Raw genomic sequence first — 23,422 nt, 5'->3', positions numbered from 1 at the left:
CCATGAGGATATAAAGAGAGAAGAGCATTTCAATGCTGCTGAAAATGTGAAAACCCTTTTCACCTCTTCAATTCAGCTCAAGGTAGGTATACATTTCGAATACAAAATACGATTTTAACTCGAAAGTTGTTGCCAAACATTATGTGCAATGTGTGTGCAGGAAAGGTCCTTTGGATGTAGTCTGTATCTATAGTAAAGTGTAGAAATGACTATGCCATCTCCGCATCTTCGTCCTTATTGAAGGAGTAACTTTGGTAATTCTTTATGAATACTGAAACTTCTAAATTTTGTCTCTGATAATTTCTCCTTTATAATACACTTTCGTCTTCGTCCTTTTTCGTCCCGTATTCTTCTTTACTTGCGTTTTGAACTTTTGTTTTGTTCTAGAAAATTGTTTTCTGTAAATGAAGAAAGAACCCAACGAAGTCTGTGGCACGGAATGGAATTCTTTTATTTCAAATTTGATGTCTGTGTCTTCTTTTATAACGAATTCTTTCAGAGTTTAGAACGCATAATATTACGGAGCTGCAACTCTAATTTATATCTTCTTAACCTGTTTTAACGATAAAATTCGAATAAAGAGAGTTCAAGAAAAGGGAAGGCCCTGAAAGGTGATCTATATTGAAAAATAATGCAAAATTGGGTTTAGTTGATATTGAGAATAAGTCTTAAATTTTAGCTTAATTAAAAGCCTGCATAACCCAAAAGGGTTTTGTTTAGAAGTGAACAAAATTCGTAATCAATTTTTGTCAGCTTTCAAGCGATATTCTCAGTTGAAAATATTCTTCTAATGTCAAGTCGGGAATTCACATGAAAAAGTTGTACAGATTCGTTCTTTACAGAAAATGAATATTTTCTCCAAGCTTTAATTTTTGAAACTGTCAAACTGAAATAATCTAAAAGCAACCAAAAATTGATAACATTTACAGTGTTACCAATTATAACTTCTATACGAAATCATTTCGTTCTTGACCTTGGCCTTCCAATGTTCTATAAATAAAACTGTGATTAACTTTTAACTTCACTTCTTTCAAACACCGCTAATTTTTTTACACGTTTCTTTATTTTTTCGTCAAAAAATCACTTATTCAGCCTTATGCCTTAGCAGCAGCTTGCTTGGTAATATCATCCTTGAACCATTGACCGACCTTGCTAGCCATGATGCACTGGAATCCCTTGTAGGCCCATTTGGCAGCTGGTTCGTTTGTTGGGTTCTTGTTGCAATTGCTCAAAATTGGAATCAATTCTTCAGCATTAGCCTTGTCCTTGTATAAATCAGCAACATGTTCAACATTGTAACCGGTCTTGTCATTGAACAATTCCAAAGTAGAGAACACACATTTGATGTCTTCATGGACAAGCTCCTCATCGGGGTATTCGAATTGTTGGAGTTTTTCTAATAGAGAAGCAGGGATCTTAAGTTTTTCTGCGCAAGCAGCACTGGCCTTGAAGAAGTCATCTTCAGTCTTATCCTGGAATGCGGCTGAAGAGGCCTAAAGAATAAAATATTAAATTATTAATTTATTTATGACTTTGTAAACAAATTATTTAAACTTACCAAGGCAACCATGCAAAGGGCGAAAACTGCAGCGAAAAGTTTCATTTTGAGAATTGAGGTCTGTTCAGGTTGAATATCACAACTGCTAAGATGAAAAATCACTCCATGGATCAGCTTAAGTAGAAAATTTTGCCACTGAATACAAAAAAATACAAAAGGCAATCAAAATGTGTGCTATACAAAGAACACAAATACATTGATATAGCTCCATCACTACAACATTACAAATAAGTAAGACAGATAATTTAAATCACATTTTTTAATTATTATTATTATTGGTCTTGATCTTAAAATGAAATTTAAAGTTTGTTGTAGCTCACGGTGTTATTTGTTGTATAAGGCATTAAAATTATCACAAAGGTCGATCAGTAAATAATAAAAGGTCAGTAACTGATAGGTGGTATAAGGCTAAGCCACCTAAATATATTTAGTTTGAATTTTAATCATTAATGTCGTTGACATATTCTGTTCTTCTGAAATGATAAGGAAAATTTACAAAAGAACAATACGATGCCAAAAAAATAATTCTTCGAAAGTTATATTGATAATTGTATAAGATTTGAGAAAGGTTTTGAGCATATACACAGGGAGATTAAATATTAAATTAGTTTTAATGTGTTCAATCAAATCTGTAGCTAATCAGCTACACGTATAACTTTTAACAAAAGCAGCACTTTAATTTTTTAACTATCTATACACAAATGATTTAAGAGCCTATGATTTTTTTAATTAGTTTAAATACATAGTTTTGTGATATTGCATTAAAGTAAAAATATGTTAAGGTCTATCAAATCGTTTATCGATACTTTTACAAGCAATTGCTTTCCCCCCTACGCCGATATATAAATTGATTCTTTTTTCAGCCGCACATCAAGAATATAGAATTCTGTGTCAACCCCCCTTTTCGCCAGCCTTTGCCAAAGAAAGAGTGGGTGACTTCAAATACATTTGTTGTTATTGCAAAAATCCTTTTATTGACTTTTTGTATTTATCCGTCCTTAAAATTACTAACATATTTACTTTCGTACGTGTGGGGGCTTCTTTTTTGTCTGCCATATCTCATGAACCAGTTGAGATATCGACTTCAGATAAATTTAACTTTATTCATTGCCATACAAAATTGGTGTAAGCTTGAATTAGATTAGATATTATTTTAAAAATTATTTAGTTAATTTTTTTTTCCAAAATCTAATTTAAAGTTTTTTTTATAAAAAATAAAAACCTGACACAATTTCAAAAAATTGATAAAATAAAATGCACGACTGGGTCCTACGAACTTGCAGATGTATCCAAAGAGTATGTTTCAAAATATTTCCGGTATTTTAAGATTTAAAAATGAACCTGCAAGAAAGTTTATATTCGAAAATTTAAACAACATTGGAACTAACAATAAGTCTTTAATTTTCAATTCTTTAGTTTTAAAATATTTTTGATCATCGAATATAATAGAGACCAAATAAAAGCTCAAGCAGAAAAAATTATTGAAGGCGACTTAAAACATTGACTTATAAATTTGAGATCAATCGACCTAATGATTTGGGCTGAAAAGGCTAGGATAGACAAACACACGGACAGAATTTTTTCGACTTTTCTGCCATCGCATCGTAATGTCATTTTTGAATAAAATCTCCGGTTAAAATTTGTTTACAAATAAAAAAGTTGCTTAAAGCCGCAAGTAAAATTTATATTCGACTCAAATATGTATCTGGAATGCAAGGAAAGATATTGACTTATAACTTGCTCAATCTTAATATTCATTAAGATGTAAGAACATTATAAACAAAATCTAGCTAACAGCGTTTTTTATTTAAATTAAAGTATTCCTTGGCAAACTTTTTTCTCTGATTTTTTTACAATGTTTAAATTTTAATTTTTCTTTACACTTTAAGAAAACCGAGGTACATATGTATGTAATTCAAACACAAAAAACGTGAATAATATACAATTTTTGCATTTTGGTGAACAAATATCAATTATAGGTATGTGTAAAAAATGTTTTAAAAAAATTAACTTGCTATTTAAAAAAATGAAAATCAAATATTATGCATAACAGAGTCTGAACCAGAGAACGTATGCGCCCTTTTGCAAGTACAACCCACCTTTTCGGACAAACTATACAGGGTAAGGATTTGAGGTTATTTCTACACTACCCGTGTTTTGTGGGAAAATCTATCAATAGTGTAGTAGTACTTTACACGAATAACAAAAACAATATCCGTAGTATGAATAACATCGATAAAAGTTAAAGTAGAATCTTACTACGGATGGATTTTTGACATTTATAGGAGTCTCGAATGGATCTTATGTTATTTCGTTCTCAAATGTTGGTACGATTGATATTGCATTCGTTTTTCGATGTCTGTGTTCGTTGAGTAGTTGTGCATTTAGAATCATGCGTTTTCCATTGGGGAAACAAAATCAATCTGTTACTGTTAATATTATTGGACTAACTGGGCTTATTTTACAAGAGAAAATAATAGAAAAGATAATTAAGTTGTGTTATGCTTCCACCAAAGGTTTATCTCAGTTTAGATTGAATAAATCGTGTTGGTGTTTTCACCACACAAGAAGATTTAAAAATGATTAAGTTTGACAGCACTCTCTAAAATACAAATGGTGTTTCGATGTTTACTATGAAGTGAATGTGAGATAGTTTGATTTGTGTAAAACAATTGAGAACTGAATATTTCAGCAAAATAATATTTAAGAATATGCTGCCTACTCAATGTGCATTTCTTTTTTAATTTCATTTAAACAACACAATATTTTTGTACACAAACATGCAAATAAACAGACCATAATGCATTATCTGTAAAACCACTCTTCCACACAGGTTTTTCTTCACAAATATTTGAATCAAGCTTATTTCAACTCGATTCAAGTATATAAAGAATTGTCCTGTTTTTTCTGCCTACAGAAATTTAACCTTTGAAAAAAAATCTCTGACGGTGCAAGAAACAGTATAAGTGTTAAAAAATTTTGAATGGAAAGCACTCTATTAATTTTTGAAAACCATTTATACATAAAAGATGTTAATTAAAGGGTGATTTTTTTGAGGTTAGGATTTTCATGCATTAGTATTTGACTGATCACGCGGGATTTCAGACATGGTGTCAAAGAGAAAGATGCTCAGTATGCTTTGACATTTCATCATGAATAGACTTACTAACGAGCAACGCTTGCAAATCATTGAATTTTATTACCAAAATCAGTGTTCGGTTCGAAATGTGTTTCGCGCTTTACGTCAGATTTATGGTCTACATAATCAACCAAGTGAGCAAACAATTAATGCGATTGTGACCAAGTTTCGCACTCAGTTTACTTTATTGGACATTAAACCAACCACACGAATGCGTACAGTGCGTGCAGAAGAGAATATTGCGTCTGTTTCTGAGAGTGTTGCTGAAGACCGTGAAATGTCGATTCGTCGCCGTTCGCAGCAATTGGGTTTGTGTTATTCGACCGCATGGAAGATTTTACGCAAAGATCTTGGTGTAAAACCGTATAAAATACAGCTCGTGCAAGAACTGAAGCCGAACGATCTGTCACAACTTCGAATTTTCAGTGAATGGGCCCTAGAAAAGTTGGCAGAAAATCCGCTTTTTTATCGACAAATTTTGTTCAGCGATGAGGCTCATTTCTGGTTGAATGGCTACGTAAATAAGCAAAATTGCCGCATTTGGAGTGAAGAGCAACCAGAAGCCGTTCAAGAACTGCCCATGTATCCCGAAAAATGCACTGTTTGGTGTGGTTTTTACGCTGGTGGAATCATTGGACCGTATTTTTTCAAAGATGCTGTTGGACGCAACGTTACGGTGAATGGCGATCGCTATCGTTCAATGCTAACAAACTTTTTGTTGCCAAAAATGGAAGAACTGAACTTCGTTGACATGTGGTTTCAACAAGATGGCGCTACATGCCACACAGCTCGCGATTCTATGGCCATTTTGAGAGAAAACTTCGGAGAACAATTCATCTCAAGGAATGGACCGGTAAGTTGGCCACCAAGATCATGCGATTTGACGCCTTTAGACTATTTTTTGTGGGGCTACGTCAAGTCTAAAGTCTACACAAATAAGCCAGCAACTATTCCAGCTTTGGAAGACAACATTTCCGAAGAAATTCGGGCTATTCCGGCCGAAATGCTCGAAAAAGTTACCCAAAATTGGACTTTCCGAATGGACCACCTAAGACGCAGCCGCGGTCAACATTTAAATGAAATTATCTTCAAAAAGTAAATGTCATGGACCAATCTAACGTTTCAAATAACGAATCGATGAGATTTTGCAAATTGTATGCGTTTTTTTTTAAAAAAGTTATCAAGCTCCTAAAAAATCACCGTTTATTACCGAATTTGTTTAAATTTATTTTTATTTAAATTTTAATTTTCGTTTATCATTTAAACCTAGAAAATTATTTATTTTGATTTGCTAACCCAGTTGACGGCAATGCCATAGCTGCAAAATTCAAAAAAATGTTGAAAACAATATTTCTTATAAGATAAAATTAGTTTGAAGCCAATATTTAAAATTTTTGAAAAGATATTTGAGTCGAAAATAACTTTTGTTATTTTTTTTTAGGTTTTTAATTTTTTGTACAAAAACTGTCAATTCGATTTTTTTCAACATTTTACCGAATGTTGAAAACAATATTTCTTATAAGATAAAATTGGTTTGAAGCCAATATTTAAAATTTTTAAAAAGATATTTGAGTCGAAAATCACTTTTTACCAACTTTTGTTAATTTTTTCTTAGGTTTTTAATTTTTTGTACAAAAACTGTCAATTCGATTTTTATCAAAATTTCACCGAATGCTGAAAAAAAATTTTTCAAAAGATATTTGAGTCGAAAATCATTTTTTACCAACTTTTGTTAGTTTTTATTTTATGTTAAAGCTGCAATTGTTAAATCAACTTTTTTTTTAGAGAATCTCAATTTCCAGATGGTTTCTTACTATTTCTTGTTGAAAATTGTCCATTTTACTAGTTTTAGTTGGTTTTTCTTTTTGCTAAGTTATTTGTAACTTTTGATTTTCACAAAACTTTCTTCTATATGTGTGTTTTTTAACTTCCCATAGGAAGTTATTGTAATGGGTCCGATTTGTCAAATTGAAAATTTTGACATTTCTCGACGTTTCAAGGTCCCTAGAGTCGAAATAAAAGATTTTTAGAAAGATGTCTGTGCGTGCGTGTGTACGTACGTTTGTACGTCCGTAAGTCCGTACGTCCGTACGTCCGTACGTTCGCGACGTTTTTTTCGTCGTCCATAGCTCAAGAACCAGAAGAGATATCGACTTCAAATAAATTTTGTTATACAGATAATAAGGCAGAAAGACGCAGAAAGGGCTCTTAAGAAAATTGCGTGGGTGGTTTTTTTACCATAGCAGTTTGAAAAAAAGGTGAAAATGTTGGTTAACCCTAAATATCTTAAGAACCAAAAACGCTAGAGACTTGAAATTAATTTTATATAATATACTATAACGTGACACAAAACAGGTACATTTTTTGAAAAAAATCAATATAACGGTTTTTTTATAAATCAATAAAAGTGAAAAAAAAAGATTTGTCACCTCCAAAATTTTACGACCGAAATATGATTTCATCTCTAAAACAATTTTGTGCAACGAAGAATAATGTTTTTGATATCTGATAAAATTTTGAGAAAAATCTAATTGACAGTGTTTTTTTACAAAAAATAAAAACCTAAAAAAATGTATAAAAGTTGGTAAAAATTGATTTTCGACTCAAATATCTTTTCAAAACTTTGAGATATTGGCTTTAATTTACTTTTATCTTTCAAAACATCTTGTTGTCAACATTCAGTTAAAGTTTGAAAAAAATCGATTTGACAGTTTTTGTACAAAAAATTAAAAACCGAAAAAAAATTAACAAAAGTTCGTAAAAAATGATTTTCGACTCAAATATCTCTTAAAAACTTTGAGATAATAGGTTCTAACTAATTTTTTCTTATAAGAAATATTGTTTTCAACATTAGGATAAATTTTGAGAAAAATCGAATCAAAAGTTTTTTTACAAAAAATAAAAACCTGAAAAAAAATGTATAAAAGTTGGTAAAAATTGATTTTCGACTCAAATATCTCTTCAAAATGTTAAAATATTGGCTTCAAACTAAATTTATCTTGTAAGAAATATTGTTTTCAACAGTTGGTAAAATTTTTAAAAAATTCGAATTGACAGGTTTTTTACAAAAAATAAAACTCTAAAAAAAAAACAATACTAAAACTTGGTAAAAATTTACTTTCGGCTCAAATAGCTTTTCAAAAATTTAAAATATTGGCTTCAAACTTATTTTATTTCAGAGAAAATATTGTTTTCAATATTCAGTAATTTTTATATAAAAATCCAACAGTCCGTTTTTTCATAAAAAATAAAATCTACAAAAAATAGTGCGCAAATTTGGTACAAATACATATAGACAAACTTTTAAGCAAGACAAATCGACAGATGGGATGGGAAGTTATCAGTGTGGGTCGCATCCCAGCCTCTTTTTTTTATTATTATTCTGCCAGATCTTTTTACAGTTGTACCAATTTTTAAATAACAAAATCTGTCTACTGCCGATGTGTTTTTTTGGAATTTTCCACTATACTATTTATAGAATGCCAAAAAATACGGGTATTATTATCTGATAAATATAAAATTTATTTAAAGTTGAGGTATGGACGACAAAACAGGTTTTCCTAGCGTACAGACATGCGGACGTACGAACGTTCACCACACATGCTACGCATACATTTGTATTAAGATTCTAGAGACCTTAAAACGTTGAGAAATGTCAACATTTTCAATTCGACAAATCGGAAAGTTTACAAGTCTTGTTTTCTGTAACGGACTGTTGACTTTATTTAACTGTATATTCTTCAATAATGTATATTTCTGAATAATTGGTGCGTAATTATTTCTTTTCACATTAACATCAACTGGTCGTAAAGTAAGATAAATCAAGGCCGGGTCTTGGGGGTCTTGCATTTGATGAAATAGTTTGATTTCAAAATCTATTTTTGTTAACGAGATATTTAGGCGAAAACCAATTTTTACCAATTTTAGTTGCATTTCTTAAAAACTTGTATTTCTTAGATAAACAAAAAAAAATTGCATTTTTCTAAGAAAATTTAGGGCAGAATAAAATCATTTTGATATCGAGAATCAAATTTATAATACATTTTGTGCACTATTTGTTGTAGACTTAAATTTTTATGAGAAAACTGACTGTTAACTTTTTTTATAAAAATTAAACTGCCGAAAACAATATTTTCCATAAACTGAAATCAGTTCGAAGCAAAAGTGTTCAGTTTTTGAAAAGATGTTTGAGCCGAAAATACATTATTAACAAGTTTCAATAATGTTTTTTATGTTTACTAACTTTTAGTAATGTTTTGTTTTAAGTTTATATTTTTTGTGAAAAAACTGTCAATTCGATTTTTTTCAAAATCTTATCAGATGTTCATTGCATACAATTATATCTAATGTAATTACAAACTAAAATAACAAAACGTATCTTATCATATTAAGAAAGTAACCTCACCCCACCCAATATATATTTTTCGGCTACGGCCTCTTGGACAATTTTTAAAAAAAGCTTCGGTTATTAATTCTATTTCGCTCATATGCTAAATATAACTGAATTTAATTCTTTAAATGACAATCCTGTAGCATTGTATCGAAAATATGTATTACCTGAATTTGATACATTTTTGAATTTAAACATGTGTATGAATAAGACGATTAATGTATTCCTCTTTTGTTTATTATAAATGTATTTACAGAATTGAAAATGAACGTTGAAGTTGTTCAATCTTATCTGAATTTTGGAATAACTAGTTTCTTACAACAAAATATTAGTGAAATTAGCAATTCGATGTCATAAAAAGGGTAAAACAAAACTTTATGGAGAGATAGAATTGGAATCGTTTGCGAATTACTTATCAAATAAATCTTTGTTATAAACAATTTTTTTACTGTCTTGGAATCGAAAATTAAAAAGAGAACAATGGCCCGTATTTAGAGCATATGGAACGGAGACATATGACGGTTTTTTTTTTTTAAATACATAACAAGAAAATGTCTCATCAAAATCAATTATTTATCAATGTGTACACGTGCACTCTTATTGGGTCTCGATTTATTTTTTCAATTCATATCGAAATCTGAATAATCATGAAATATGATTACAGTAAAACCTGGATGATTGCTTCTTGTCTTGCTTAAAAGTCGCACGTAGTAGACTACAGTATGCCCCGCTTAATTGCACTGACCATTTTGTCAGATTTTTGGGTCAATTATTGTTAAGCTTGTGTACTCATTTTCATATGTTTTACTTGTTATTATTGTCAAAAATAATAAATTAACGCAGAGCAGAACAACCGGTAACCAGCATTAACATATTTCGTTTGACAAAAAACAAAAACAAACTAGCTATCATTTGTTATGCAGCGAACAGTGCTGACAACACAAGAGTGACAATTTTAGTGTGTCCACTATAAGAGAATTTATTTTTAGGTTTGTTTCATTACAATTTTTTTGTCCGTCCAACTATCCAAAAAATTTGTGTATTTAGTATTTAGTTTTTCTGCTGCATATTTTTAAGATCAATGGAGCGAGTAATTCAACCGCCTAAAAAGCTTTGCTACTACAACGGGAAATTTTCGAAACTTATTTTTTTGATCAGTTAAGCGGGATGTTCAATAAAGCGAGGTGCAACTACGCGGGGATTACTGTATTGTCATGCACTCTAATATAAAGGTGGATCTGCCAAATGATGCTTTGATTAAAAGTGTTATGCTTATTATAATAATCATGCGTGGCTTCGTGAATTAACTATATTTTAGCCGCAAAAAATATTGATGTCAACGCTCTTAACTTCAAAATACCACAGTCATATATATATATAAATACTGCAATGTCCCAAAGGCAGTAAACATTTTTGGTCATTTGTAAAAAATATGAGGAATTCTTCCTCTTCCTCGGTTCCTACGCTCGTTGTGAATGACACTCCATTTGTTAGCTCTTTAAAGAAAGCAAATCTTTTTGCTAGGCAGCCGCCAATTCAACTCTGCCAGTGAGTGTTATGACTCCGCCTGTACTTGAGCGAGTTAATGATTCTATGGGGCAAATCTTTTTTCGCACTCGTACTGTAGCGAGAGTCCTAAAAGATCTTAACATACACAAATCTGCTGGTCCGGATGGTATCCCCGCTATTGTTCTGAAGAGGTGTTCTTCATCGCTGGAAAAACCACTGCGTAAGCTTTTCCATCTGTCCTACTCCTCAGGTCTAGTTCCGAGTGGATGGAAAACCGCATTTGTCCAGCCTATTCCCAAAAAAGGCGAATCTTCCTCACCGTCTAATTATCGACCGATTGCACTTACGTCCCTTCTTTCCAAGGTCATGGAAACGCTGATTAATTATCAGCTCAAGAAATATCTTGAAGAACGGCAGCTTCTTAATGACCGACAGTATGGCTTTCGTAGCAATAGGTCCACTGGTGATCTCATGGTTCATCTCACCGAACAGTGGAACAAATCTTTACATAGTTTTGGAGAAAGTAAGATTATTGCACTAGATATTTCAAAAGCATTTGATAGGGTTTGGCATCAGGCTCTCTTATCGAAAATGCGTGCTTTCGGTTTGCATGAATCCCTCCTTCATTGGATCAGTAATTATCTTTCGAATCGTTCAATACAAGTTGTATTGGATGGATTCAAGTCTGAAAACCACAAAATAAATGCTGGTGTGCCCCAGGGCTCTGTTCTATCTCCAACACTCTTTCTCATTTTTATTAATGATCTCCTGTCTGCAACATCTAATCCAATACATTGTTTCGCTGACGATAGTACTCTTAGCTTTTCATATTCGTTTTCCGATTCACACCCCTCTTCTTCGGATGTGGAACTGCAACGACAAAATATGATAAGCTCATTGAATTCCGACCTAAACAGCATTGTTTAATGGGGAATAAGAAACCGCGTGGAATTTAATGATTCGAAAACGCAATACTGTCTTGTATCGTTAAAGCGAAATATACCCCCGCTGCCATTATCCATAAATGGCACTTGCATCGAGAAAACTGAACATCTCGATATTCTCGGTATGTGTATCACCAACCACCTTTTGTTGAACGATCACATACGCGATGTCGCCAAAAATGCCGCAAGATGTTTGGGTTTTCTAAGGCGATGCAAGAAGTTTTTCTCCCCCTCTGATCTGGCTGTTATTTACAAGACTTATATACGTCCAAAGCTTGAGTATAACTCCCATATCTGGGCTGGTGCTCCTGCAACTTACTTAAGCCTCTTGGACAGTATTGAACGTAGAGCATTTAGACTGATTGGTGATATTACCAACATAAGATCATTTACTTCACTTGAACATCGTCGAAATGTTTCTTGTCTCACCCTCTTTTACCGTTATTTTAATGGTTTATGCTCTAGAGAAATAGCCAGCTGCATTCCTCCCCTTAAACAGTTCAACCGTAATACTCGCGCTTCTAGGAATGCTCATCAATATACACTCGAGCCCAACTTCGGTCGTACTGTCAAGAACAGAGATTCGTTCTTTAGCCGTACCATGCGAATGTGGAATGCCTTGCCACACTCTGTCTTTCCCAGCTATTGCAATATTCAGGAATTCAAAACAAATGTGCACCGACATCTTTTTTCAACCCCTCTCTCCCTTTCCTAGTGCTCACACTGTGTCTACATAATAAGGGTAATATATCCCCTTGAGTGTGCGCTTATTATAAAAAAAAAAAAAGTCATAGCCCGGCAATGAGTTATTGCGTTCAAACTGATAGAATCCAACAATTCTGTTGTATTTTTGAATTTCCTGGATCTACCTGGAATGCACCGCATAATTTACAATTTAAAATATACTCACGTATCATTTTGCTTCCGAATTTAAATGCACCTAAGCTATTCAACAATTCAAAAAAGTCGTACAAAAGTTATGGGTAATGTTTTTTAAGCTACAATTTTGAATGCAAAATTGAAAGTGAAGTTGTACTCCTAATAATCTCGTCAACTCGAGTCAAACGACTCTGATTTCTTTATGGCGATGGTGTGTTATAGCGTCAAGTTTATTCAATAATACTCTTAAGAAATTAACTTAAAATTTTATTCATCAACTAGCATTAAAATTAAACAAATATTATTGATTGCAGTTTTTGAATGCTTATTAATATACAAAAATAATGAAATTTCACATTTTTTTATAATATCTTAATCGCTTTAAATAACGTGTAGGACAACGCCTGTCGGGTCTGCTAGTTTTGTATGATTTTAACGAATTTTGCTTTCAAAAAGGGAAATTTTTGGGTTCGTATTTTAAGTTTTTGTTTTTACATAAATCTAGAAAAAAGTGACTTATGTGGGTTTAGAGGGAATCACTATCCGGAACTTTCTGAATTTTGTGTTTTTTTTTTATATAGGCAATGCACTGAAGGACGTAAGAATTAATTTCAACGCAACTGTAAGTAAATTTAAAAAAATAAGATTACATTAACAATTTAAAAATAACTTTATCAACTTTTGTTAAACGATTAATTGCACAGGACTTGACAATGCTAAACCAATTAACTTGTAAATTCTCAGATAGCCTTTTCCCTTTTGAATTTATTTATGCATTTACAAGGGTAGTTGATAAGGATAACCCATAGCTTCCAATAGTTTCTTTTCCCTATAAAAACCCAACGCTGCATTGCATTTTGTATCATACTCAACTTCATCCAATTGACTTAAGTGGTTGCGAATTCCTTCAACTTCAAGATGAAAATTTTTATTATTCTTGCTCTAATAGTTTTGGTAAGAAAAATTGTTTAACATTTCAATTTCCATTGGATTTCTAATAAATTTTGTAATTCACAAAGGCAAGTGCTGAATGGAAGCCCAAATCCCGTCAGGAACTGAAGCAAGCTCGATTGGATTGCATTAAAAGTCTTAATATTCCTCAAGACTTGTTGGAAAAAGCCAATCGTCTTGAATATCCCGATACTGATCTAGTCAAGGAATTCGTTCTATGTGGTGCTCGAACCTCGGAGCTTTGGAATGAATCTGAAGGATGGCTATCTGACAGAATTATGAGACTTTTGGAAAATGATAAGAAACTTAACAAAGAAGAAGCCCGTGAAGTAATTGAAAGTTGTTTGGATGATAATAGTCAAGGTAGTTCTTTGCAAGATTGGTCTTACCGCAACTTTAAGTGCCTCATAGATAGCAGATTGAGAAGTTCAATGAAGAAGTTATTGCAGAAATTGGATTAAGAATATTTTTGATTTAACTAACAATTTGTATTTTGAAACGAATTTTAATAAAAGTTATCGAATCTTTTTAAGACCTCGAATATTAAAATTAAGTCAGGATTAAGTGGCTCTGTGAATGAATGTTTCCAAGATTTCATATAGACGTCATTACAAGAAAGACGTTTAACTGTTGCATAAAAGAAACAAAGGTTGTTAAGATCTTCTTATTGTATTAAGGTAAACCTTAGCCTTTGCTTGAAAAGCCACTCTTGCGGAAATTAGACATTTGTCTTTAAATGAAAGAAATCAGGTTGGCTTATTAAAATAATCACCTAATGCGCGAGTGTACTGATCCAGCGACATTTTACTCACAGAAGATGTACAACTTTTTTAGAATCAAATTATTATTGAGAGCCCATAGACCCCTGTTCGGATCTTCACTATACTCAAGAATCCTTAATGGTACCAGTGATGGAGATAAGCTCGCCGAATATACGTTTGTTGGTAAACAGGGAAGTTCTGTTATTGATTATGGACTGGAAGGAGGAATGTGGAATTCCATGATCACTGATTTTGAGGTGGAGCAAGTACCGTTTTCAGATCACAAGTCAATTGTCATCTATTTTAACATTGGAACATCTGAAAACGAGGAAAGTGTGAACCTACATTTGATGCCCAAACTGCAGTTGAAAGATTCAAAGGCAACTGCCTACATAAATCAATTGGATATATGTCTAAGGACCCAAGAAAGCAGTGATCTTACAACCGTCAAAGATTGTATAAGAAAGGCGGCTCCGATACTTAAGAAGCACAGTCGAAGTGGTGAGTTTAAAGAGTACGGGTTTGACTCAGAGTGCATGGTAGCAGAGAAGCAATCCTACGCGGCGCTTAAGCGGTGAGGCGAGCCAATGATGAGTTTGAAAAAAAGATTTACCTCCAACTGAACCGGAAATTTAAAACATTGTGTAAGGAGAAAATATTTTCTTACTATGAAAATGAAGCTTAAAGCCTAGTTAGTTGTAAGACCACGAGTAAGCTCTGGAAGAAAGCGCAATAAATAAATGGCAAGGTTAATGTTATCAATAGAAATCTTAATTGTGAGACTCTAAAAATGCATTACTTCGGACTGCTCAATCACTTGTCTACGAGCAGTGATACGATTCAATTTTCGCAACCAGCTTTTAACGAGGAACTTTTTGACGGAACAATCCAGAGAGATGAGGTAAATGCATCCAGGCTCAAGGATGGTAAAGCTGCTGGTTACGATAGAATACCTTCGGAATTCTGATGAACGAGCTGATGAACAAGATAACAGACATATTTAACAACTTAATGGATCACTGAATGATACTACAGGAATTGAAGGAAGCTCCATTTGTTTACCATCCAAGGTATTGCAAACTATAGATTAATTTCTTTCTTGAATGCATCATACAAAATATTTACTGCACAGTCGACTTAGAACGTGGATTGACTCATACAAGCTATTGAAAGAATTTCAAGCTAGATTTAGACTAGAATATTCCACCGTAGACAACATTTTTGTTCTACGTAGTATCGCTGATTTCTTTTTGGACCGAAACAAGAAACTATATGTTTTTTTCGTTGATTTTAGGGCAGCTTTTGACCCAATAGACCGAAATGCTTTGATGTATAAGTTGTATAGAATGGGAATGTCATATAAGTTTGGACGCGTACTGCAAAACATCTATATCGATACCAAAGCAGCTCTATGGTTTGGAGAAAACGTTTCCGATCGGTTTGAAACGATGATAGGTGTGAGGCAAGGTTGTATGTTGAGTCCAAGCTTATTTGCACTTTTTATCGACGATATCACCGATTGTTTGCCGGGAGGAGTGGAATATGCTGTAACTATTATCAAGGCCCTTCTTTTTGCGGATGATATAGTGGTGTTTGCGTACTCACCACAATCGCTGCAATTAAGGATTAATAAACTTAGTGAGTATTGCTGAACGTGAAAACTAGTTGTCAATCTAGAGAAGTCGAAAATTATGGTTTTTCGGAAAGGTGGAGGAAGAGTAGGTTGGCAAGAGTGGTAGACATTTAACAATGAGACAATCGAAGTCGTTAACGAATAGAAATATTTATTGATCATTATCACAAAACATAAAAAGAGGCTGGGATGCGACCCACACTGATAACTTCCCATCCCGTCTGTCGATTTGTCTTGCTTAAAAGTTTGTCTATATGTACTAGTATCCATTTTACCAAATTTGCGTACTATTTTTTATAGATTTTATTTTTTATGAAAAAACGGACTTTTGGATTTTTATATAAAAATCATTGAATATCGAAAACAATATTTTCTGTAAAATGAAATAAGTTTGAAGCCAATATTTTTAATTTTTGAAAAGCTATTTGAGTCGAAAGTAAATTTTTACCAGGTTTTAGTATTGTTTTTTTTAGAGTTTTATTTTTTGTAAAAAACCGTCAATTCGATTTTCTTAAAAATTCTATCGAATGTTGAAAACAATATTTTCTATAAGATAAAATTAGTTTGAAGCCAATATTTTATAGTTTTGAAAAGATATTTGAGTCGAAAATCAATTTTTACCAACTTTATTTCAATTTTTGTTTAGGTAATTAATTTTTTGTACAAAAACTATCAATTAGATTTTTTTCAAAATTTTACTAAATGTTAACAACAATATTTTTTGACAGATAAAAGTAGTTAAAAGCCAATATCTACAATTTTTGAAAAGATATTTGAGTCGAAAATCAATTTTTACCAATTTTTATAAATTTTTTTTAAGGTTTTTATTTTTTGTAAAAAAACTGTCAATTCGATTTTTCTCAACATCTTTCAGAATGCTTAAAACAACATTTCTTATAAGATAAAATAAGTTTGAAGTCTAATTTTCAAGTTTTTGAAAAGATATTTGAATCCATATTCAATTTTTACCAACTTTTGTTAATTTTTGTTCGGTTTTTAATTTTTTATAAAAAAAACTGTCAATTCGATTTTGTTCAAAATTTTACTGAATGTTGACAACAATATTTTTTGAAAGATAAAAGTAAATTAAAGCCAATATCTCAATGTTTTGAAAAGATATTTGAGTCGAAAATAAATTTTTACCAACTTTTATACATTTTTTTTTCATGTTTTTATTTTTGGTAAGAAAACTGTCAATTCGATTTTTCTCAAAATTTTATCAGATCTCAAAAACATTATTCTCCGTTGCTCAAAATTGTTTTGGAAATGAAATCATATTTCAGTCGTAAAATTTTGGAGGTAAAACATTTTTTTTTTAGTTTTTTTGATTTAAAAAAAAAGCCGTTAGATAGATTTTTTTCAAAAAATATACGTCTTTGAGATCACGTTACAGTTTATTATATAAAATTTAATTCAAGTCTCTTGCGTTTTTAGTTCGTAAGATATTTAGGGTTAACCAAAATTTTCACCTTTTTTTTAAACTGCTATGGTAAAAAAACCACCCACGCAATTTTCTTGAGAGCCCTTTCTGCATCTTTCTGCCTTATTACCTGTATAACAAAATTTATTTGAAGTCGATATCTCTTCTGGTTCTTGAGCTATGGACGACGAAAAAAACGTCGCGAACATACGGACGTACGGACGTACGAACGTACGTACACACGCACGCACAGACATCTTTCTAAAAATCTTTTATTTCGACTCTAGGGACCTTGAAACGTCGAGAAATTTCAAAATTTTCAATTTGACAAATCGGACCCATTACAATAACTTCCTATGGGAAGTTAATAATATGCAAAGACATCTCACTGAAAAACTACAAAAAACCAAAAATACAATTAATATTGCTTATTGAAACATCTTTACCAATAAACACATAGCTCACACCAGTAAATATAAAGTATTTGAATCTGTAGCTGAGTCAACATTAATGTATGCAGCCCAAGTTTGGGGTAGTAAAAAATATGATACCGCAGAAAAAGTCCTCCAATTTTATATCAACAAAATATTTCGACTACCACCTAATTCTCCGAACTACAAGCTTATGCTGGAAACCGTTATATCGCCACTATTTATTAAAATCCTCAAATTTCAAGTTGACTACATATGTAATGTCCTTAAAATGTCTGATGAGCGTCACCCTAAAAAAGCAGCACTTCAGGCGATAAATAGCAAATCATGTTGGTTTAGAGATTGGAGAGAGCTAGCGGAAGAAGTTAATATAGATCTTGTACCTGTAGATTACTTAATGTGGAAACCCTCTATGTATCAGATAATTTCTATTATAGATGAGCGCTTAAGATGTGAGTTCGCAGTTGAAGCAGAAGAATCCATCTACAGAATTAAATATAGCAAGCTAAATTACAATCTAAACCACGAAAACTACTTCCGTGATGACTACACGACAGATCAAATATCAATGATATTTAGATAACTAACGCTAAATTCATAAATAATAACTCATTCTACAAAAAACAAGCAATCATTTTTAAAGGATTTCGTTGTCCTAAAATGGGATTCTATATTAAGTTATGTTTTTAAAAAAATACATTCTTAAAAATGCAAAGAAAATAATGCGATATTTTTAAGGCTTAAAAAGAACAGACGAAACCCCATTAAATTCTTTTTCTAACGCTGTGCTAAATACATAATTTGGTAATAATTATAATTCCAGATGATAACAATAAGCACTTTAAATTCATTTGAAATTTTGTATGATCAAATAATAAAAAAGTGGGTAAGAATACTACCCTGAGGTATGTCTCTAAGTTTATAATTGAAAATTCAAAAAATCTTAATGCGAATTCAATCAAAAACTAATTATTATTTTCTATTCCTTATCTTTGAAAGCCACCTGCAATTCCTATAATTTAAATATCAACAGTAGTGATAGCCTTTCATTCTTGCAGTACTTATACTCTTAGCTATCCTTAAAAAAAATAAAAAGACACATTTTCTGCATTCTACACCACATACCAGACTTTGTCGGACCTCATCCCTAACAAGAAAAATATTATAGCTTAAGAAATAATGAAAACTTGCATAATAGTTTTTCTAGCATTGATTGGACTCGTGAGTTGCAAAATATACATATTTGTAAAATTTTCTCAAATACTTTGTGGTTTTGTTTTTTAGACATCAGCAGAAGAATGGAAACTCAAGACCATAGACGAATGGAATCAAATTCACGTGACATGCGATGAACGTTACCCAGTCTCACCGGAAATTATTCGAAAGGCTAGAAATGAAAAGAGAAATTTTTGAAGTTGAGCTGTGTATTTTAAGAGGTGTTGAAGTTTGGGATGATACAAAAGGTTTTTTAACTAATAGATTAATGATTGGCCTTGAAGATATTGCAAAGACTAGAAAGCTAAACAAGCAATTTTTACGTGATAGCATCGAACTTTGCAGGGGCAGTAATAGGGAAGGAAGTTCACCATTGGATTGGGCATTTCGGTGTTTTAAGTGTTTTACAGATAATAAACCATTATTTGAGGCAATGAGGGAATTGAAACTATACCAGGAACCGGAAAGTAAAATCCAAGAATAGTAGATAGGATGAATGAACAATTTTCGTCAAGTGTTTTGATTGATTGTTATATTTTGGAGAATTCTTGTATAAATTTAATTTAATTTAATCGTAGTTGAAATGATATTTTTAATTTCTGCAAGAACTCTTTGGCTACGTCTACTGGACACAATCAACGTGCTATGATTTAAGGACATTGGAGAGTTTATATACTGATCAAAAGACAATTTTTGTCTATATCAACTCTTAACTATTCGATAAATTAATAACGTTGGTTTAGCCAATATACATAATTGCCGTAAACGGAGCTAAGAATTTGGGATATCATAAATATCATCCTAATATTCATTCAAATTGACATTTTGATGTGGTTTACTTGAAGGCAGAATTATCGGCCCTTATAAGAGAGAAACTACAATTACGGTGGACGACGAGCGGTATAGATCCACGCTGACTTTTGGATTCCAAAAACGGTGAAATTTGTTATACAGCGCGCTTAACCAAAATCATGTCTTCTTGAGAACTTTATTTCCAGAAGTGTTCATGTTAATTCTACTCTCTGTTGTGCAACTTTAAACTCGCTTTTTATGGGTTTAGGTAAAGTAAGTGAAAAAAGTATTGAAAAAGTGATTACCCGTTAGGTGGCGCAACAGTCCAAGAAGCCTAGTGAATTACAACTCTCAACCATTCCTGTGTGCGAGTAATGTTGTCAGAGATGGAAGGGACCTACAGTTTATATGACGAATCCGAACGGCTAATTTGAGAAAGCACTTTTCATGACAAGAATTACTCTTGGAGGATTTGTCAATTCCTCGCATTCCAGGCGCTTGACGACGAACAAGCAGGATTTCACACTTGATCCTTCTGTGTCAACAGAACCCTGCTTTACCAGTTGTTCATCGATCTTGATAGGAAACATTTGACAAAAGGGAATTTTGCCTTGATCTCCTTTAGATGGGTTTCTATTATCAGGGCTACAAAAGTCACCTTTTGCGTCAAGAGAAATTTAACAAGACTCTATTCGTTTCTATTCACTATTCGTGGTAAGTGACATGCTGAGTACAGCTTTGTTAAATGAAAATTGAGGACTGCAGTGGACTCTGCAATCTCACATCAAGCATATAGACTTGTTAGACGATGTATGCTAACTGTCTTATTAGATCAAGAATATACATACAAAAACAACAAGGATAGAAAAGAAGCAGACGTTGTGGGGTTAAATTTAACACAATTAAAACTTTAAGGATAAGTTTCTGAACTTCCTCATCAATCGCGGGAGTATTGCCTCTTAGAGTGGGAGAACTGAACTGGAGGTTAACAGCCAATGCTATCTAAAATATGGAAAGCAAATTTTGTAGCTCAACGGCCTTTCTACAATTGTTCCAGGAAGGACTTGACAAAGAAAACGATCGAAGAGAAGTCCGCACGACTTGATAAGAGCTGGAGATAAAAAGGGTGGTTATATTTTAAGGGCCGATGTTGATTTTGGATAAAACAAAAATTATTTAGAAAACTATTGTCATTTCTTTTTATAATATATTACAATAATGGTATGGTTCAATTACGTACAATAACAAAATATCGGCCAAATGGCCGCCACACCTTTATCCTATTATCCAAACATTCGATGACGTTGAGGCATATTGGAAGTTATATGCGGTTATTGTTCCGAATTATCTCATCCTTTAGCTCTTGAATTTATTGCTGGCTTATCGAAGTGCACCTTTTTTTTCAAATAACTGTTTCAGCCAATTGACATCACCACCAACACGGCCATTGAATTTGTCGTGCAAAAGAGCCATTGTTTCGTTAGCGGTGTTTTCCAAGTTTACCGTCCTTTTGAAACTAAAAATAGTCCACATCCTTAACTGGGCCATAAAAAGTTTCTGAACACTATTCACAGTAACTGCCTAAACGGGACTCATTGTAGAAAAATACTGCCAGATGAAACCGCACCAAACAGTCACTCTTTAAGGGAGCATTTGTTTTTACATATACTCGCCCAAATACGTCAATTCTGCTTATCCACCGAGTTGAAATTGTGCCTCATCACTGAAGACGATTTTCTTCGTAAACACAACCGTTGACATTTCTTGCAACATTCTGACCATTTACGATGCTTGAATGGTTCAACAGGCTTTAGTCCTTAGTTATTGCACCTTGTTAGCGTATAATGTTCATCAACGTCAAACGAGTTGAGGTGGACGACTCTTCAGCCACACTATCGCGAACAGCTGGTGTTTCCACATTAACTGCAGACCCGGTTTGCTTAAATTTGTTCACAATTTTTCCGGTGGTACGCACATTTGGACGATTAAATTGATCGAAAAATCTCAAATTGCCAATATATGCATTTTTATTTCACAAATTTGACTAGACTCTAAAGATATGACTACAACTACCAAAAGTTAAAAAGTAATAAGTTTCAAATTTTTGAACCCCAAAATTAAAAGTAAAAAATGCAGAAGCTTATTTTTTGATGTCGAAAACAATTTTTCTATTTTTTTCTTTTTTTTTCAATTTAAAAGGCGTTTAAAAAAAATACTTTTGTAAATTCCCACTTTTGCCAAAAAGCTGCCGTTGAAGTTATACCTTAGAAAACGACATTACAGAAGAAAAATATTAAACACCAAAGAGCAACTATATCTTCCTTAAAAGTTTGTAGATTTTCGTGTTTTGTTAGAAAAGTTGTCAATTGAATTATTCTTAAAAAAATTTAAAATTACAAACAATATTTTTCATATCAAGAAACAGTTTAGTTTGAAAACAAAGTTTTGTTAAATAAATTTTTAGTCGAAAACAAATTTTTACCAATTTCAGTATAGCATTTCTTAAATGTTTACAAATTGGATGAATGAAATTAATTTGAGAGATATCAAAAACCGAACATCAATTTCTACCAAATTTACGTACTATTTTTTGTAGATTTTATTTTGTTATGAAAAAACGGACTTACTTACTTAAGGTGGCGCTACAGTCTGGGGCAGACCTGGGCCTCAACCAACAAGCGTCTCCAGCCAGTTTGGTCAGTAGCTATCTGTCTCCAGTTTCGCACGCCAAGTTGGTTGAGGTCCTCTCCTACCTGGGTGCGCCACCTGAGTCGCGGTCTTTCTCTACTGCGCCGTCCCTCGGGATTGGATTCGAAGACCTCCCGGGCTGGAGCGTTGATGTCCATCCGCTCTACATGACCTAGCCATCTAAGCCGTTGGATTTTAATTCTGCTAACTAGGTCAGTGTCGCTGTACAGCCCGTACAGTTCGTCGTTATATTTTCTCCTCCATTCTCCATCTTTGCGTACGGGACCAAAAATCACCAGAAGAATTTTTCTCTCGAAGCATCCTTAGACGCTCTCATCTTTCTTTGACAGGGCCAGGCCTCAGCGCCATAAATGAGAACCGGGATGATGACTGTCTTATAGATGGTGATTTTAGATGCTCGAGAAAGGCCTTTACTTCTCAATTGCCTTCTAAGTCCAAAGAAGCAGCAAATTGCAAGAGTTATTCTTCGTTTGATTTCAACGCTGGTGCCTAGGTAGACAAAGTCCTTAACTACCTCAAAGTTATAGCTGTCCATGGTGACGTTTTGTCTACGACGTCGTCGTTCAGTGACCTCATTGACAATTAAACCCATCTTCTTCGCTTCCATCGCAATGCTCAAAAACACTCTACTGCAATCACGCTTTGATCTGCCAATTATGTCAATATCATCTGTGTTCTGTGTTGACGTTTGGGTTTTGAACAATTCTTTCCAGAACGATATTGAAGAAGTCACATGACAGTGCATCGCCTTGTCTAAAACCTTTTTTGACATCAAATGCACGTTTTCCGATCTTGATAGAGCAGCGTGCAATCTCCATCGTCATTCTGCACAAACGGATAAGTTTAACAGGGATGCCAAAACTAGACATTGCTCTGTAGAGCTCTTCCCTATAGATGCTGTCATATGCGGCTTTAAGATCGATTAAGAGATGGTGGGTATCGATTTAAAGCTTCTGGGTTTTTTTCCAAGATCTGCCGTAGTGTGAATATTTGGTCGATAGTGGACTTTCCTGGTCTGAAGCCATTCTGATAATTAAAAATCTGGTTGTTAACGAATGGTTTCAGACGTTCACATAATACGGCAGAGAGGA

General features: G+C 33.0%; 2 protein-coding genes and 1 pseudogene across 2 annotated transcripts; 2 read left to right on the top strand and 1 right to left on the bottom strand.

The window, feature by feature from the left end:
* Positions 1–1,023: 1,023 nt before the first annotated feature.
* Positions 1,024–1,917, bottom strand: LOC129942703 (general odorant-binding protein 99a-like). Its single transcript, XM_056051749.1, has 3 exons — positions 1,879–1,917; positions 1,559–1,693; positions 1,024–1,493 (listed from the first exon to the last, which is right to left on the bottom strand). The coding sequence occupies exons 1-3, from the start codon at positions 1,900–1,902 to the stop codon at positions 1,095–1,097; spliced, it is 558 nt and encodes a 185-aa protein (XP_055907724.1). The 5' UTR covers positions 1,903–1,917; the 3' UTR covers positions 1,024–1,094.
* An 11,299-nt stretch (positions 1,918–13,216) lies between these two features.
* On the top strand, positions 13,217–13,902 carry LOC129942710 (general odorant-binding protein 99a-like). Its single transcript, XM_056051755.1, has 2 exons — positions 13,217–13,373; positions 13,439–13,902. Exons 1-2 carry the CDS (start codon positions 13,338–13,340, stop codon positions 13,829–13,831), a joined length of 429 nt encoding a protein of 142 aa, XP_055907730.1. The 5' UTR covers positions 13,217–13,337; the 3' UTR covers positions 13,832–13,902.
* Positions 13,903–18,715: 4,813 nt separating this feature from the next.
* Positions 18,716–19,346, top strand: LOC129942707 (uncharacterized; annotated as a pseudogene).
* The last annotated feature ends 4,076 nt before the right edge of the window (positions 19,347–23,422 follow it).

The sequence above is a fragment of the Eupeodes corollae genome, chromosome 1 (assembly GCF_945859685.1).
Source record: "Eupeodes corollae chromosome 1, idEupCoro1.1, whole genome shotgun sequence".
NCBI lineage: Eukaryota > Metazoa > Arthropoda > Insecta > Diptera > Syrphidae > Eupeodes > Eupeodes corollae.
This window is presented reverse-complemented; position numbering and strand designations above follow the sequence as displayed.

Excerpts from the sequence above, each read along its gene's own strand:
- LOC129942710 (XM_056051755.1), top strand. The coding sequence starts at position 13,338 with ATGAAAATTTTTATTATTCTTGCTCTAATAGTTTTG. Across the intron at positions 13,374-13,438 it reads TTCTTGCTCTAATAGTTTTG|GCAAGTGCTGAATGGAAGCC; the intron begins GTAAGAAAAATT and ends TAATTCACAAAG.
- LOC129942703 (XM_056051749.1), bottom strand. The coding sequence starts at position 1,902 with ATGCCTTATACAACAAATAACACC. Across the intron at positions 1,694-1,878 it reads CTTATACAACAAATAACACC|TGGCAAAATTTTCTACTTAA; the intron begins GTGAGCTACAAC and ends TTTTGTATTCAG. Across the intron at positions 1,494-1,558 it reads CCCTTTGCATGGTTGCCTTG|GCCTCTTCAGCCGCATTCCA; the intron begins GTAAGTTTAAAT and ends TTTATTCTTTAG.